The sequence below is a fragment of the Erpetoichthys calabaricus genome, chromosome 3, assembly GCF_900747795.2.
Source record: "Erpetoichthys calabaricus chromosome 3, fErpCal1.3, whole genome shotgun sequence".
NCBI lineage: Eukaryota > Metazoa > Chordata > Cladistia > Polypteriformes > Polypteridae > Erpetoichthys > Erpetoichthys calabaricus.
Genome location: NC_041396.2, coordinates 255,442,930 through 255,461,430, shown reverse-complemented (window position 1 = coordinate 255,461,430; position 18,501 = coordinate 255,442,930). Strand labels below are relative to the sequence as shown.

Sequence of the window (18,501 nt, the reverse complement as noted above, 5' to 3'; positions counted from 1 at the left end):
AAGCTGTAACTTTAGGCAAAAGTTTAATATGCCTAATGTATGAGGACAAATGAGCGGCAATAATGAAAAATTATTTTAATGCATTTTATTTTTCTTGAGAGTGGAAGCTTTATAATATTGCAGGAACTCTAAGAGGAAAATGGGAGATAATATTTCACGTTGGGATATCTAACTGTATCTATATCTGCCTAACAAAATTATATAGCAAAAGTTTACATTGAGAAGATGAAGTTTTATTGCAAGGGATAACTGGAATTACTTGGCTCTTAACTGGAAGAGGTGTAAAAGGAAACACAGGCAGAAAAAAAAATCTTGAAAGCTCTGATGCCCCTTTTCCCTCCCATCAGTCTGCCACTTACTTCATTGAATTTTGCACAATTCCTAAAGATGAGCCGTACATCTGATACAAACTCCTGCGGTGTTTGATAGTGTTGAGAGTGCTTCTTTTGCAATTTCTTCTTTACTGTACCCAGATCCATTGGCTTCTTAATGATTTTGTAATAGTTGGGTATCTAAAGAAAACGTGCAGACAATAGGTTTAGAATTTGCTTATTGATTTACTATTCTAAATTATACATACAAGTTTTTCACATATAATTTATTTCTAAGTACTCCTATTGTCTTTCCTAGTAATGGTGCGGCATATTTTAGTCCAAATAGAACATCTTTCTCAGTTTACTTTCTCAACAGGGTTCTTAAGATGACAAGATCTTGGATAATGAAACAAAAGAAATAACAAGTACAGAGAAAAAAAATCTTAACCAGATATCTTGAAGTGATACAGAAAATGTTTTGGCTTTACTTTAGTGAATAAATTTACACTGGTGTTTATGTCAAGAAAACCTCACAGGAGAACATAAGTCAAGCATACTCAGGTTTCACATTGTTGTGTTCTGCAAAACAGAGCTAACAAGATAAAAACTAGAAAGAAGAAAACTACTTCTATTGTAAAATAACACTTGTTTCAACAGTCTGAAATTTCCCTAAAAAGAATAAGCTTCCCCTAGGGTCAGTGAAAGAATGCATTCAAAACGTGAAAAATTTTTGACCAAAATAATCCTGAAGCTCAATTAAACACTGCCTCATTATTATTTACTAGCCAACCCGCGGCATAGCATACGCCGCATAATTATGTATTGATGGGTGAACACTTCCTGAACGACACAGTTGTCCAAATGGGGTGGGTTTGTGGATACCACTGTGAGTGAATGAAAAGATGGACCTCTGGAGAGAGCAACATACAATTGTCCGTAACTGAAAGCGAGATCGTCTGTGATGATAGAGGCCACGCTGGTGAAAGTTACTTCGTCGGTAGGGATAAGTTTCAGCACTTGTTCATTAAGGTGTAGCGAGTCTTCGTTGTTGACGCTTAATATTGCTTGTGTACTGAGTTGTTCCGGAGTCACAGTTGAGAAACACTTTTTTAATGTCTTTTAAGCACAAGGAAAAAAATGAACATTTGAAACATCCGTAATGTAATAAGGCACCAAGATAATGCATGTTACGACCCGATCACTGTAAACAGAAGTGAAAACAAAATCGAACCCGTTGCATTCTTTAACTGCCTTGTAGCGCAGTGGTAGTGTTGCTGCTTTGCAGTAAGGAGACTGTGGAAGATTTAGGGTTCGCTTCCAGGTTCCTCCCTGTGTGGATAGCACTTTGAATACTGAAAACACCGGTATATCAATGTAATGAAGTATTATTATTCTTATGTGTCCAACGCTCACTCTCTCGCATGCACCTGTATGTGTGTGTGTGTCGCTCGTTCGCTGCACGTGTTCCTGCAGGTATACCAGTAAGTGAATGAAAAGATGGAACTCTGGAGAGAGCAACATACAACTGTCCGTGACTGAAAACTGGTTTTGGCAGATACATGCATATCTTTCTGAAAGTTTGGTCTTGTGCCTTATTAATTGTCATTGCAAAGGCCAATCTAACAGGAAATTGTCTTCGTGTAAAAATAAAAGGCAAATTATCCGCGACAAACAAACTGTTTTACACGCTACATACCAACCCGCGGCGTAGTATACGCCGCATAATCACCCCGCTTTTTTAATGTTTTTTAAGCAGAGGGAAAAAATGAACATTTGCAAAATCCGTACAAATGTTTTCTGTAAGTACAATGCACATGCGTTTAATTCGTCGGCCACTTTTTGCCAGTTGTCTTTTCTGGTTTGGGCTGCTTTTGCAGTGTTACCGCTTGTGCATATTAAATCTTGAAGTAACTAATTAACTAACTAACTAACATACCCACCCACCCACCCACCCACCCACCCACACACACACACACACACACACACACACACACACACACACACACACACACACACACACACACACAGCTTGTGTGAACAAAATGCGCCCATACTTTCATAATGTTGTTGCAGCCTATCAAAGACTTGCTGATCATGTTTTCTAGACTCAATATACATTGGCTTTTCACTCAGCGTGGGGGCGCGCATTCATCTCGAATTATTACATCCAGCTAGTTTGCTAGACTAATCTGCTACACTGCTGCGTTTGAAAAACCGACTTATCCCGGATGAGTTTCACCAGCATTAATGATTAGGAATGTGGTTGGAACAAAATCCTGCAGCCACAGGGGTTCACCAGGACCGAGTTTGGGAACCACTGCTGAACACAGACGAAACCGACTCAGGTGAGGAGTTGGGGGTGGGCAAAGTAGTTGCAGCTATTGATTATTCAAGTGTTGTTTGCCTGGGTGTCTGATCTGCTCGACGGGATCAGAAATAAAAGGAAAACAATGTGAAGGCAATGTCACAGGTGATACTGTGGTATAGCGGGTCCACAGCTCCCCTTCAAAAGGCCATTTTTAAATAAATAATCATCGCACTCACAGTGTAGCGAGGGGCGTGGAAGTGTGGCTGAAAAGGTTTCCAGGTGGAGTCGTGCTGTGGGCATTTCTCCCCTGTGCAGTGTGCGAGCGAGAGAGGAGAGAGAGAAAGCTGGTACGTTAGAGTGAGCGAGAGCAGGCTCGAAGGCAGTGTGTTCCTGTGGTATAGCGGGTCCATAGCTCCCCTTCAAAAGGCCATTTTTAATCAGGCGACTGACAGTAGTGGAGTCAGGCACAGAGAAGGTCAGCTGCTGAGAGCGCGTCTCGACTGTTGCAGGGCCTGCATCGGTGAAGCAGGTGAGATGCCAATGAAAAAGAGGCACAGGGCTTATTGGTTTTTAAAGACTGCTTCCTTCATTGTGTTTTAACCTCAGTTTTAAAGGATTGTTTTAAGGATCCCATGGGATACCCTTTGTAAACTGTTTTAGATGCTGCATACAGCTATTCACATCCACGAGAAACATGCCTCTATGAACAGTCAACGTGGCTCAGAGGTGCATGTGGACTCTAGCACAGACAAACATAAATAACAGCATGTTTTCCAAGTCGTCGCGTCCGAGTTGATGGGTGTGGCTCTGCGAGTTGTCGTCGTATCCAATGGTCTTACAGTTGGTGGGCGTGGCTCCATCCTGCGTGCGCCATGGGTGTCTTACTTGTCGGCGGATTAGTAAATTATTATATATATATATATATATAAATATACTATTAAGAAATGTGCAAGATTCATAAATTATTCTAAATGTCTAATACAGGGTAGAGCTCAGTAGAATAAATATCGTGTATAATGTTTATGCTGCATCTTTTGCGGTTATGAATTATGATCCCATTCTTATACTCTGAAGATACACAATAAATAGCCAAAATATATGAATAAATAAAATACAAAAATAAGTTTTTGCAGGTCTACCACTTGTGTCCTTTGTTAAATTATTAATGTACAGTGTTAATTCTATTTGAATGTGTTTTGCAATTATCTTTCTTGCACATATTATTGTGCCATTTCTTTGGTTTCTCTGAACTCTATCAAGTTTTTTTTCTCTCCAAACTGTATCAAGTAGACTTATAATTAAGGATGTCTCAAGAACAAATTTTCTTGTATCAAGTTGATGCTAAAATTGTAAAAATGTAACGGTACTAGCTTTTTTTTGTAGTATTTTTTTTTTTTTACAGTGACTGCAAGTAGATGTAAAGAAAAATGGCAGAAGCCAAGTCTGGAAATTAAATTGTCAGCATGCAATTGGTGGAATCATGCTTGAGGGGAGCAAATTACCCACAAGAGAGTTAGCTCAAAAATAAATTTGATATAACTACTTAACTTATAGATAGCAAGACAAGTTATTTTTTTAATGCCATGATCCTAAAAAACAAACAAACAGATGCTTTGCATTCCTTCTTTGATTGTTTGCCTTCTGGGCATCCATCCATGTTCTAAGTGGCATCAGGGCAACACATACACGACTGTGGGATGTACGAGGTTAACTGCAAGGTAGAAGTGCTAACAACTGCAGCTACTAAAAATTGTAGCACGTTTCAAATGAAGCACCAATTTGACTTTTCCCACACTGGAGATGAAATGAACTGCTCCATTTATAATACCAAAATGAATTTTATTTAGTGTTTCGATTCTTCAAATCACGTTTCCCTAGTGATAATGAAATGTCCAGAGTTAACAGAGAAACATCTCTGATTATGCTGTTATAGAAATACGGGCAAAATAGCATGCATAAGTCGAATGGTTTATGAAGACAAACTAATATTCATTAGTATAACCCCTAACATGTCACAAAGGTAGTGAAAGCACATCCCGTATATTGTATATGGGAATTGTACATTGACAAATGTAATGCAGTCTCTAAAGTTACATTTAATTGAATACAAGTAATGCAAGTCTAGTAAATTTTCAAATTTTGGATTTGTTCACAGGCTAAGCAATAGAAAAGTCTGTCCTCTCATGTAAAATGCTCTGAAGAAATAGCAAAATCTGTTAACATGCACGGATACTGCATGTGTCTACATCCACCACATGACGAACCACCTCAAGATCCCAAATTAGGAGCCAAGTGCAGCTGTGCAATGGGTGACACCTCAGCATCACATTAGTTCTAAAAAATAATTTTTTTTTTGCTGGAGTGCCAATCCTGCCACTAACCCCTGAGTTTTCCCTTTAAGTTTTTTTTTTTTTGCAGGATTAATAATAATGAATAATGAATTAATGTAAAATTGACAACTCTGATGCACACTGGAATCCCTGAAGATGGAACAAATGTAAAAAGGGACAGTTCAAAGCACCAAGCAGTCTGTGACATTTGAAATTTGAATTTAATCTTACTACTTTTTAATTTGAAGTTTTTTTTTTTTACTAGCTAATGGTGCAAATATACATTTTACAATAGAAATGTTATAAACCTAATAGAGGGATTCTCTGACAAACCAGATTTTAAAAGCATGTTTTTATAAACACATTTAAAGACTTTGTTTAAATGAACCTAATGTAATTATTTTGGAACTTACAAATTCAACAGTACAGATGAATTTTTGAATTTATGTTTTTAGTATTATTTTAAGCATTGTCTTTTAGTTATAGGATAGAAAACATCAAGAGAATAAAATTCAAATGTGAACACTATAAGATGAAACAGGCAATCCATGATGATACTGTTTTTAATAAACCCTATGATGAGATCGCCTCAAAATTATAAAAACCCCAGAGAATCCACACGTCTATCACACATTAAAATTCTACTGCTGCATTGTAAATTTGATATTTATGAATGCAAAAACTAGTTTACTTAAATGACACATGGGCAACTACTTGATTGGTATACCACTATTTTAAAGTTGTAGTTACTATTAATGTTTATATATTTTAAAGATATTATAGAAAAAGTCACAATTTTGCCCACCTGAATAATGGAGTTACTTTTAATTAAAAACCCAAAGGAAGGTATTTCTGTTTTTTGCTGTGGTATCAAATATTGTGAAATTTCACTGGTACTGAATACAAAAATTCTGGTATCGTGACATCTCCACTTACGTAGCTTTTATGTTCTCTGCAAAATGTTTTGATTTAAAAAAATGTGATGACATAAAATAGGATTTGCTAGACAGGTCTCTAGCTGTCCAAAGTGGTAATGTATCTGTGCTGGGCCTAATATACTTGGTTATCCCCCTGTCTACTTTTAGATCACATTTATACATTGACATTGTTTTTTGAAAAAAATATGAATACAAAAAAAGACCATATGAAATCCAGAAACAAAAAACACATTAATACTTACAGAGGCTGGAACTGGCTCATGAAATTCCATGCTTAACTCGTGGCAAAAAATGTAGAGTAAAAGACGTTCACATTTCTAGAAGCATAAAAGTGTGTGTATGTTAACTGCAATCCACACAAAATTAATCACATGCATGGATAAACCGAGGTTAAAATATCCCTTCAGTTCTGCAAACCAAAAATATGCACTATACAGGAATTTAAAAAATGTAAACTGTTCAAAAATCTGACCTCTCTCTCTCACACAAACAACGCTAATAAAAAAGCACTTTTCAGCCAAGTATTTACAGGAACAGTTTTATTATGTTTTTTATCCTGAGCTTTGGTAAAATACGAACTCTATATCCTCTAAATAAAGAACAAGTCAACTTACTCTTTGGTCAACAGGGTTCAGTCCATTGACAGTTTTCCCTTTCTTGCTGAGCTGCAAATTGTCACAGTCATATTCTACCTCTGGCTTATTCAGACATCTACAGAAAGTGCAGATCCACTCTCCACTGTAACAAAAGCACAAATGTACGGTGTCACAGTTAACCATATAAATAGGGAATCACTTAGGTTATGCAGATATTCACTGATGTATTCACAGACAAGAGCCATTCCTGTACAATAATGTCAAAACTGTCAAAACAAACAATTTGCTGGTTATATGATACTTCTAGAATTCATTTAACTGAAGAATTTTTTTTACTCTGAAAATATTAAACTGTCCTATATATTATGATTTTCAAAAAAATAAAAAGCTTGATAAGTTCTACTCTTCAAATTCTGTTAACAGAGAGGAACATATATAGATGTAGGTATTGTATTTTGAACAGAAACAGCTTGGTCAGTAGTGTTTTAATGAAAACAGTTTACAGTACAAAACTAGGAAATGAAGGTGCAACAGTAGGTGAATCCCTCTTTTTTTTTTTTTTTTTTTACTAAAAGTAAAATATTCTTCTGCCAGTAGATGGTGGCAATGACCAAACACTAAACTGACTACATTCTGTGCTCAGGTTTCTTTTGTGGTACATGAGAAAAGCAAGGTTTCTGCTGATTTGATCCACAATGTACACCAAAATCACTTAGCTCTTTATTATTTGTGAAAATAAACAACTTATCACTTTAAGACTGTACTGTGTTGCTTCTCTAATGTGACAAAAACAGCAGCAAAAAAAACAAAAACAAAACACCACAAGCTTCAAGTAACTCAGAGATACATACTGTCTCTTCTAAAATATACTGTTATTAAATTACTGGAAAAAATATTTTAGATACTTGAAGTAACTGGTACCACTAAAACTTAAATGAGGGCAGGATAGGTCACAAACAGCACACACATACACATTATTATGAAGAGTGTGCATATATATACACATATACACACTTACTTACCTACAAACATACTGTATATAGCCATGAAGCCCATGAATATGAAAGGTTGCCAAAACTAAAGTCGCAAAAGTTAAACATGCCAAATGTTGAGAATAGACTGTATTACTCTTTAGTAAGATTTTAAACAGCTACTGGTGCAAATATAAATCATAACTTGCAAATGTAACAAATCAAACATAGCGATTCTCTGACAAACCACATGCTTGTCAAAAGAAGATTTAATGAGATCGTTTAAAATATCGTAAATTACTTTGAAATTCACTAACTCAAAACATTACAAATATAATGTTTGAATTTTTATTTTTTAGTATAGATTTTAAGGAAAAAAGCTTCAATTATTGGAGAAAAATGTTAAGCACCAAATGCCAAATGTTCACATGCTAAAAGTAATTGAGATAGTTAAGGATGATATTCTTTATAAACCCTATGGTGAAATCTTCCCACTGTAAACCTATCCCACCGGTTGTTATACTGTGGGAATCCCTGTGTCTATCACACATTAAAAATTCAAAAAACAAATTCAACTTTTGATATTTATGAACTAACAATTCTACTTTATTTAAATGACATTTGAGTAACTGATGGGTATAACGGTATTTTAAAGCTGCTGTTCATGTTAGTATATATATTTTATATTCTGCTACAGAAAAAAAGACAATATTGTTCACTTGAATAAAAAATAGTTAAATGAGATTCCTGTTTTTGCTCTGTAATGAATAGGTATAAAGTATCACAAAACTGGTATTGGTATCAAATAAAAGAAACTGTGGTACCATGACATCCCTAATAACAAGAACTTGTCCACTACACTAATTATATTTTTTCAACACTTGGAAAACTGTATTACACAAGTTTACCCTCTTCATTAGCAATATTTTTTTGTTACTATACAACACTTGTATAGCAAGTCTTAAATAAATTTTATTCTCAAATTAGGAGTCATGAGCAACCAGACCCTACCCTGAAAGCACTAGGCAGGATAACAGCTCTGGACAGGGTACCAGTCCATCATCGGGGCTACTCAAACATAAATCCTCACTCATACAGGTGTCACATTAAAACACACAATTAACCTAATGGTTAAATGTTTGAAACGGTGGAAAACTAGGCAGACACAAAACCATGAAAACTCCACAGAGACAATGTTCATGCACAGGATTTTAACTAACCCAGAACTCTTGATCTGTGTGGCAACATTGTTCCCACTGTGCTGTTCCATCTTAAATAGTACTTTCGTGGTGTTTAAACAGTTGTCTTATTCATGTGACTGTGAAGTACTGAAGTGAGAAGTGCTTAGAAAAAGCATTTGATTTGCCAGTCAACCAATACAAGCATCTTCATCTATTCTCATGAGCTGTGGGGAGCCAGTATAGAAATATGATTGTACATACAATCAGTCAAAATAATGGGTTTAATGTGAGCATTGGTAGCTCAGCAACAGGGAGAACAAGCAGTGCTACTCCTGACCATAAACAGTCAGCTGAAGTGGTACTGGGGTATCCCAGTATACTCTTCTAATTTTATGATTAGCAACATTGTCAAAAAAGCTATACAGTAGACCCCCGCGAAGTTGCGGCTCAGGGTTCGCAGATTTTTCCTTAGAACCTAACTATAAATTGTTAGTGGAAAGCGCAAATATCCTCCGCAATTTTTTATGGCTTTTTCGTGGCAATACTGTGCTGTAGAGAGATCAGGAAGCAACCGTCGAGGGAAACGTGGTTTGGGATGGTGAAAGTAGCCAATCCAAGAGCGTTATTCATTTCTCCTTAATAATAATAATAATAATAATAATAATAATAATAATAATTCATTACATTTATATAGCGCTTTTCTCAGTACTCAAAGCGCTATCCACACAGGGAGGAACCGGGAAGCGAACCCACAATCATCCACAGTCTCCTTACTGCAAAGCAGCAGCACTACCACTGCGCCACCTGTTGCTGCTGATTGACTGCTCCCCTGTGACGCGTCTCCAGCTGAGTGTCCTCGTGTTTTCCATTTTGTTATTGTATTCATTTTGTTATTCTTAAACGCACAAGATGTCGCCGAAATGCCCTGCATCTTCTAAGGCTTCTGGCACGGAGCCTAAGCACCAGAAGAAGTTTAAAACACTCCTGGAGAAGGCTGAACTACTGGATTTGCTCCGGAAACTAAAAAGGTATGCTGCAGTAGCGCACCACTATGGCATTAATGAAAGCACCCCACGCTACATAAAGATGAATGAATGAAGCAGAGATCTGGAGTACCGTATCTGTAAGTTTCTGTGATAGTGCCAAAAAGGTAACGACCATAAGGAATAAAAATATTGTCAGGATGGAATCTGGCTTGGCGTTGTGGATCACTGACTGCAGAAAGAAGTACATCCCCTTGGACGGTAACATCTGTTAGAAAGCATGGAAATTGTACCAGGAGTTCGCTACAGGAGACGATGTAGCAACTTCCCATCACAATGTTCCTGAAACCTATAAAGAAAAGCCAGCGCGAAACCCCACCAGAAGAAGACCCGTCCAAAGATATGACTCCTCCTGAAGCGCCTGAAGAGGCGACACCCGAGGAGTTTTAAATCCTCTGAATCATACTGCACAGCTACTTCTTCATCATCATCAATATCATTCATCATTGGTGAGCACCTGTACATTTTACTGCATTTTAATTAAATGAAATTATTATATATTTACTCTACTTATAACAAAGAAAACGTGCTTGCATGAATTACAGTACGTACAGCAATAACATCGGTATTTTACATTCTAGCACCGCGGGAGACATAGCAGTACAGTACTGTACAGTATACGGGTTTACCTTTACATTCTGTTTTTAGGTACTGTATTAAGGTAATTTTTTAGGTAATGTATTAATGTATTAAGCTGAGTTTGCAACGAAATTAAAGTGCTTTGGGGGCATACTATATTTAGGGTTTAAACTATAAAAATAGGCATTTAAAAGGCATTTTTTAACCACATCCAAAAGTCGCGGTTTTTCACAATTCGCGGGTGCTCTGGGAACGCAACCCCCGTGAATTTTGGGGGTATACTGTATGCTATTTCTTTTGAACATATACAATAAGCACATATTTTTAAATGAATTATTAAAAATGCATTAATAAATACTGCCTCTTATATTCCAACATAAGACAGCTACAAAACAGACTTCAAAATCAATTAAACCAACCATTTACAGTAATCCCTCGCTATATCGCGCTTCGACTTTCGCGGCTTCACTCTATCGCAGAATTTATATGTAAGAATATCTAAATATATAACACGGATTTTTCGCTACTCCACGGGTTTCTGCAGACAATGGGTCTTTTTACTTCTGGTACATGCTTCCTCAGTTGGTTTGCCCAATTGATTTCATACAAGGGACGCTATTGGAGGATGGCTGAGAAGCTACCCAATCAGAGCACGCAGTTAAGTTCCTGTGTGCTGATTGGCTCAGAGACGGTTCGCCGAATTCGATTCCTCTGCGTTAACCAGGAAGTCTCGTCTCACTCATTCAGCATCAACATGTTTCGCTGTGTAAAGAGTTAACTTTTGTGCTCTTTCGTGTTTATCTTTGTACATAGTCAAGTCCTTCGTTATGGTTGCAAATGGATCTGCTCCTGCTTCAGGGGCCGTGCCCAAGCGCCAACGGAAGATGCTAACGATTGCCGAAAAGGTAAACGTTTTGGATATGTTGAAGGAAGGGAACAGCTACACCGCTGTAGGACGCCATTACGGCATCAATGAATCCATGATTCTTTTTATGTAAAAAGGAGGAAAATAATATAAGATCTACAGCCGCAGTGTCCTTTAACCAGGGTGCAAAACGAGTTGTAAGTGGACGTAATAAGGCAGTAGTCCGGACGGAATATGCTTTAGGGGTTTGGATTGACGACTGCCGGAAGAACAACGGCGGTGCTACACAGTCGCCTGAAGAGGCTCCTTTAGAAGAGCTGTAACACTCTCCTTTGTTGTGCAGTAAAATTAAACTCATCGTTACCGGACAAGTCGTCATGTCATTGTTGGTGAGTAACCATAATTAATTTTAGTGTCACTGTACACACATTTTACTGTATACAATTTTTCTTGCATTGTACATATTTATTGCTGGTGGCCTGTCTATGTCTGTAACATATGTGATATCGGAGACGCTCAATATCTTTAAAATAATATTTAGGTTTTACTGTATATAAACTGTGTTTACATACATAATTTCAATTACCTAATATCTAAGAGAATACAAAGGGTTTATGCTGCATAACTGTGCGGGAAATGTTTACAAGAGTGTGGGAGAGTTTATACAAGGACTTAAAATACATAAAAATAACCATATAAACATATGGTTTTTACTTTGTGGATTTTCACCTTTCGCAGGGGGTTCTGGAACGCAACCCCCGCAATCGAGGAGGGATCACTGTACGATGATTGAAGGATGTATATCATGTCATACAACCAACTTTCCAACAGAAAGTTTGAATTGTCAATCGTAGGATTTTTTCTGTCAATGAAAGAAAAGTTCCTGCATAGATTCATGAAGTTCAAAAAGTACCATAACAATTAAGAGGTTGATTTCAAACAAAGACTATTGACAATAAAAAAAAAGGTAAGGACAACACTGCATAACAGAAACAGGTCCAGCTAACCCTGAAGAAATTTACCTAGGAAAGCTTAGAAGAGTGGGAACGTGGCAGGTGAGGTGAAATACTTTAGGGCACTTATCACAGCATAGTAGGTTTCCTCCATTCTGGCAGACAGCACACCAGTCCTCATTTGGGTCATCATCTTTGCTATCATTGTTTGGGCCTGTCACACGAGGTAACCGATGTAGGAAACCTCTGGGAGAGCCTTTGCCATTAGCAACTGGAGTCGTCGTCGTCAGGGCTTGCTGCTTACAACTTCCGGAAGATTCCTTTCGCTCCATTTTCACATGCTCTTCAAGACTTCGTAACACATCAAGGTCATGATCCAAAGGTGCTGGGGCTGTCAGAGGGGGAGTGAGGCTACTTTCAGGACTGCTTAACTGTAAAAGAGACCACATACTGTTAATCTGTTTCATAAGAGTACGTGTATGCAACAAAAAACTTGTGTAGCAGACATATAAAATGAGAAATGAAAATCAAAGGGGAAAACTCTGCCTTTACTATGTCAAGCAGTCCTTAAAGGTAAAATACTCAGAAGCATCTCTAAATAGTTTAACAATAAATATGCTAAATTATGGTTAAGTGTGCTAACATATATTGGGAAATAATGTACAGTTTATTCTAGAAATAAGGCTGGCAATGTTGCCTTATCTACTACAAGTATATTTACTTTTCAGTATGTAATGATTGAGTAATGTATTCACAAAGTAAAAAGTACAACAAATTTTTCCAAGTCATGCTCTGTCATAAATGTTTCTTCTTTGAGCCACTGAAATAGGTGCAAATCCATCTATTAGCAAAAAATCAATTTATTATTTATTAAACAAATTTCTGCTAAGTTTGTTGCAAATTACCCATTAAAAATAGCAAAATGTATAAGACTGTAATAAACACACTTAAATGAAGCACCTATACATTTTTTAAAACTATTGAATCAATTACAAAGATTTGTGGAGCTAATATCTACCTAGCAACAAGGAAAGAGGCAGCTATGGAAGAAACAATCCCTCACAGCACAACAGATGAGTGAAAGGGGTTGCAAAAAAATCACCTTTTAGTGAATTATCTTGATATTACAGAGAAAAAATGAGAAATTCAACTTTTAACTGAAGTAAATTTGTTCTGAGAAAAAAATCATCCATCATTAAGAAATAATTCATAACAAAACCAAATGTGCTATAATTACTAGCACCTCTTGAAATTCTTACGAACAAAGTGTAACTGAAACATCTATATCTTATTTTTTATAAGCTGATCAGAGTGTGTTGAAACTTTCAAGCAGAAATCCATTACTTTCTGTGTTAATGGGGGTTATAAATATGGGGTAGCACAGAGGACAAATTCCTTTATTTAGTCATCAACATGGGAAACACATGAAAGCAAACTCCACAAATCAGAGAAAAGTGTTAACCTTCACAAGTCTGGAAATGGCTATAAAAATGCTACTTGCCGATATCTACAATTAAAGCAGTAAAAAGCAGTAAAAGTTTAGATCAACTGGAAATGGTACCAACTTAGCTCAAAGTGGACACAAGTTTTTTATTTTTGCCCCCACGCACAGTGAGAACTAAAGAAAAAAGTTGCATCTTGGAATCATCAAGTCTCCTAAACTACCATGAGATGCCACCTCCAAACCAACAAATTATTTGGAAGGCATGCCAGAAAAAAAGACTTTTCTATAATTTTAACAACAAACTTATGGGTCTGGAGTTTGCTAAACGTTACTGGATCTTTAATTGGAACAGTGTTCTATGGTCAGATGAAATGAAAATTGAGATTTTTGTCAACAACCATTCAAGGTGAGTTTCAAATAAAAAGATGGATCGCAATACTGTCGTGGCGAAAAATTGTCACCACAAGGCATTTTACCTGAAATGAAGGCTATTAGGAGACTCAGGGTAGGCAAACAGAGTCTATAGTTTTATTGCAATAAAATAACAACAACATGGACACAACCCAATACTGCCAAACTGAGCTGAGCCCTGAACAGTTCATAACGCAAAACTTATATAGTAAATTCTTATCACTCCAACCTCGCTGAAATTAGCTCATTCACTGTTTTTTCTCTGAATCCCCTCTGCAACTGTCGGGCCGATACCTCGAGTTCTCATGGGAATCATTATTATCTCCTGACTTTCCCTGCAGCTGGCCTCCAGTATGTTACTGTCTATTGTCCATTTTTAGTTTCTGTTTTGCTTATTATGATTGGCCTAGGCTGATCAGATGTTCCCTTCTTCCATTCTTGGGCACTCTTATTTCCTTTCCCTTGGCCTTCAAGCTATTTTTTATTTAGCGGCTGAAGCTAAGCTTTAATTAAAAAGAAATATAACATGTACCTTTATTTAATTCTTTGCGTGGCAGGCCTGACTTGCATTATTTTCTGCACTAAGGTTAATGTTTATATATTTGTCTATATTTTTACTAGTACATGAATATACTAATTTTATTTTTCATGAATTACATCATCTTGACCATGTTAGTAACAATGCTCTTTGCTGTTTCTGCTGATTCACTATTCCAGCTGGCTTCTGATGTGCCTACCAGGACCATTTTTCTATATTATGTCATTGGTATCGTTCCTCAGCTTCCTAACCTTCGAACACAGGTGTTCATATTTCCCTTTCTTCTGTCCTCGACAGTTTCTGTGTGTCATTCTCTTTCTATTCTGTCTTTCCTTTCCCAAATTGGTAATTCTGCTTCAAGCAGAAAATAATGCAATATGGCTAATGTTTTATATTTAACTATTTGATTGACATATCCTATTTGCTTGACATTCTAGCTTAAGCTTAATCTAATGCTTCAGAAGCTGTTAATTACTTTTATGGCTATTTATGCTAATATATAAATTTCCTCTCGCATGTATGGTGGACATTCTCTGATGTTGTGGGGCTGTTCTTCATCCAAAGGCCATGGGAACCTTGTTAGGTATCATGGGCTCAATGAAATACTATGGAGATTTCAACTTTAAACCTGGCTGCCTCTGCCAAGAAACTAAAACTAGGTTGTCGTAGGATCTTCCAGCGGGACAATGATCCGAAACATGTGTCTAAATCAATATTCAAATGGTTAAAGGAACACAAAAATCAAGCTTTTGCCATGGCCACTTCAGTCACCAGACTTAAATCAAACTGAAAACCTGTGGGGTGAGCTGAAGAGAAGCAGACACAAGAGAGGACCTAAGACTCCAAACTTATAAGATGTTGTAGGAGAAGACTCAGTGCTGTTAAACTGGCAAAGGGATGACGTACAAAGTATCCGATGCAGGGTGCAAATAATCGTGGCACGTGTGCTTTTGTTAAAAACTATTTTTTGATGAGGGATTGTTTTTTCTTCAGAATTTGCTTCAGTTAAAGTTTGCTTCTCCCTCAAAATGTATAAACATAAAGAAAATGAACTACTGAATTTTTCTCAGGGACCAATAAAGTGCTATATTTCTATAGCAAAACTTTCAAGAGTGTCCCCAGAACTGTGAATCCACTGCACCACTGTGTGCCCACAAAAATCAGAACATGAATAGTTAAACATGTAGTAATAATGTATCCACAACCTCATAAAATATTTTAGTCTAAATAATCAAAATGTTCAAATCAGTGCCATAACCTCTAAATAACAGACTGTGCATAAATAACTCTAAATAACATCCATGCAACAAACCATAATGCTTGCTTGCAAAAGAGTTAAATGTGTTTATGACTTGTTAGGTACTCAATAAAAAGAAGAAAATGATAGGTACCATGCAGGCACTGCGGCGTCCATCATCACCCCTTTCCTGCTTGACCATTGTTCCTGTGAAACCACATTCTTCCTCCACTCCTGGCTCTTGCTTGATCTTCATCTGTTCAATTCCTGATGCTGCTCGCCCAGAGGAACCACAGCTGGAAAGAGATTGAGAGCGACTGAGTCGCATTCATTAAAGCCAACTTTAGAACAGTGGGCAAGAGACTGTGTAAAGTTCATCACAATTTTAAGAAAAACAAACAAGCCAGGGTAATTCAAAGAAAAGCTCAAAAAAAAAAAAAAAAAAAAAAAAGGTAGAACTTCAACTGGTTAAGACTTGTGAACAGCTGAAACAAATTTTTAAAAACAAAGCAGTACTTCTACCTCTTACCAAATCTTGAAAAATAGTTAAATTTTTAATTATGTGAAGGTAAGCTTCATTTTTAGAATTCAGCTGAACAAAATGCAAATATTTAAATCGATAGTCAGAAATAATGAGCAATATTCTGATTAAATCTATACATACTAAAAAAAGGCAAAGCCCTGACTGACTGACTGACTGACTCTCGAACTTCCCGTGTAGGTGGAAGGCTGAAATTTGGCAGGCTCATTCCTTACAGCTTACTTACAAAAGTTAGGCAGGTTTTATTTCGAAATTCTACGCGCAATGGTCATAACTGGAACCTGTTTTTTGTCTATATACTCTAATGGAGGAGGCGGAGTCAAGTATCGCGTCATCACGCCTCCTACGTAATCACGTGAACTAAAAACAAGGAAGAGATTTACAGCACGAGTCAAAAGCGGGAACGAAGGTAAATGACGTTAATTTTTGAGTGTCTTTTAATACTGTGTAAGCATACATATTAACACATGTGCAATTAAACGTGTGCATTTACGGGGTGATTTCTCAGGCTTAAAAGCTCGCCTTTTATCAAACGCGGGAACAAAGGTAAATGACATTGTTCAGTGTCTTTTAATACTGTGTAAGCATACATATTAACAGATGTACAATTAAACGTGTGCATTTATGGGGTGATTTCTCAGGCTTAAAAGCTCGCCTTTTATTAAAAAGGTAAATGCAAACTGTTTTCATTCTGAAGGGCACAAACCACGTGAGATTTCAGACGTTAAACGCGCAAAAATGTCGGTACACCAGATAAATAAGTGCAACATATTATCAGTTGTATTGTATGCTTACAATACATATAGAAATGTGTTAATTGTTAACTAATATTATTAGATTGTGTTTTTCGACTCGCGCCTTGATTTAAACGATTGCATTTCTTGGTGGGTTTGCGTAGCTTACTGTCAATATCTTTACACCTCTTTTTAAGACTTAATTTAAAAAGGTTTTCTTTTCTTCTTAATTAAAATTTAAAAGCAATACTTCACCGCTGCGAAGCCCCTTTAGCGCTGACGTCCGAGGTTCGATTACCGTAAGCGAGTGCAGTGAGTGTGTACGCCTGATGAGCCAAGAATAAGGGGGAAAGACGTGTCGCGTACTCTTTGCATTATTTGACAGTAAACTATTTTAAACCATTCTATGATCTGCTTCTCACAACTGAAGGCACCGTGGCTGATGTTACCTCACTTGCTGGCCAACCATAAGCGTTACCTGGTAGGTAACCAGCCACTCACTTCACTCCCTTACGGGAATCGAACCTCAGACGTCAGCGCAACAGGCGAAGCCCCTAAAATTGCGTCACGGCGTGTGGTTCGTTTATTTGACAACATGTAGATCGGGGTAATTACATTCACGGCATTCGTAGTCTGATTCACAATCTGATTGTATGGGTGGTTACCTACCAGGTAACGCTTATAGTTGGCCAGCAAGTCAGCTCGAAGTGATCACTCGAGTGAAGGCAGCTTCACAAAAAAACAGATCCTTAACAAACTGTTATTAGTATATTTTCCCTCAATTTAAAAAGGTTTTCTTTTCTTCTTAATAAAAATTTAAAAGCGGTACTTCGCCGGTGCGAAGCGCGTGGATTTGACCGACTGACACATACAGACATATTCATGAGTGCAGGTACTTCGGAAAGAAAGCACCGTGTAAACCTAAAGTTTAAATTAAGTTCATAGACCTACAAAAGGTTGCCATTCATTTGAGGCAAGATTGCTTTTCTTCTGTACAACTATACGTTGCATTCTCAAGAGTGTGCTTGCACGGCTTCGGATATAGATATATATATATATGTATGTATGTCTATATATAAATATGTAAGCTTATAAGTACTGCCTTACTTCTCTTTAAGAAAGGAAGATGTAATGATACTTGATTTAAACGATTCCATGTCTTCCTGGGTTTGCTTAGCTTATTGTCAATATCTTTACACCTTTTTTTAAGACTTATTGACTGAAACGGGCTTTCACGAAAAAAGTTAGGGCTTTGCTACAGGATACACCCTCCACAAGTTAAGCAAGTAAAAATAAAATATATATTTCTGTTTTATTTAAACCTTTTAAGTTCGTATGCATAGCCCCATTTGGCTGTTTTATTTTTTTTTTCCTTTCTTCAGTAATATTTAATCTCCTTAAAGAAAAAGAACATATCCATTTTACTTTTTTTGAATCTCTTTAGTAATATTTTAGTGTAAAAGGATAACCAGTATTTAAACCTTTTATGTTACTTTATAAATTTATTTTACACAATGT

At 36.8% G+C, this 18,501-nt stretch overlaps 1 protein-coding gene across 2 annotated transcripts in view; it reads right to left on the bottom strand.

Annotated features, from left to right (window-relative positions):
• Nucleotides 1-18,501, bottom strand: part of trim33 (tripartite motif containing 33) — a 180,446-nt gene that overhangs the window by 15,297 nt on the left and 146,648 nt on the right. Inside the window, exons 14-18 of one of the 2 annotated variants that reach the window (XM_051925147.1) lie at nucleotides 15,863-16,025; nucleotides 12,148-12,509; nucleotides 6,505-6,628; nucleotides 6,133-6,207; nucleotides 360-512 (exon numbers count right to left, since the gene is read on the bottom strand). In XM_051925147.1, the coding sequence (XP_051781107.1) occupies nucleotides 360-512; nucleotides 6,133-6,207; nucleotides 6,505-6,628; nucleotides 12,148-12,509; nucleotides 15,863-16,025 (877 nt within the window). The remainder of the gene's footprint in view (nucleotides 1-359; nucleotides 513-6,132; nucleotides 6,208-6,504; nucleotides 6,629-12,147; nucleotides 12,510-15,862; nucleotides 16,026-18,501) is intronic. The other variant, XM_028798092.2, reaches the window with a different exon arrangement.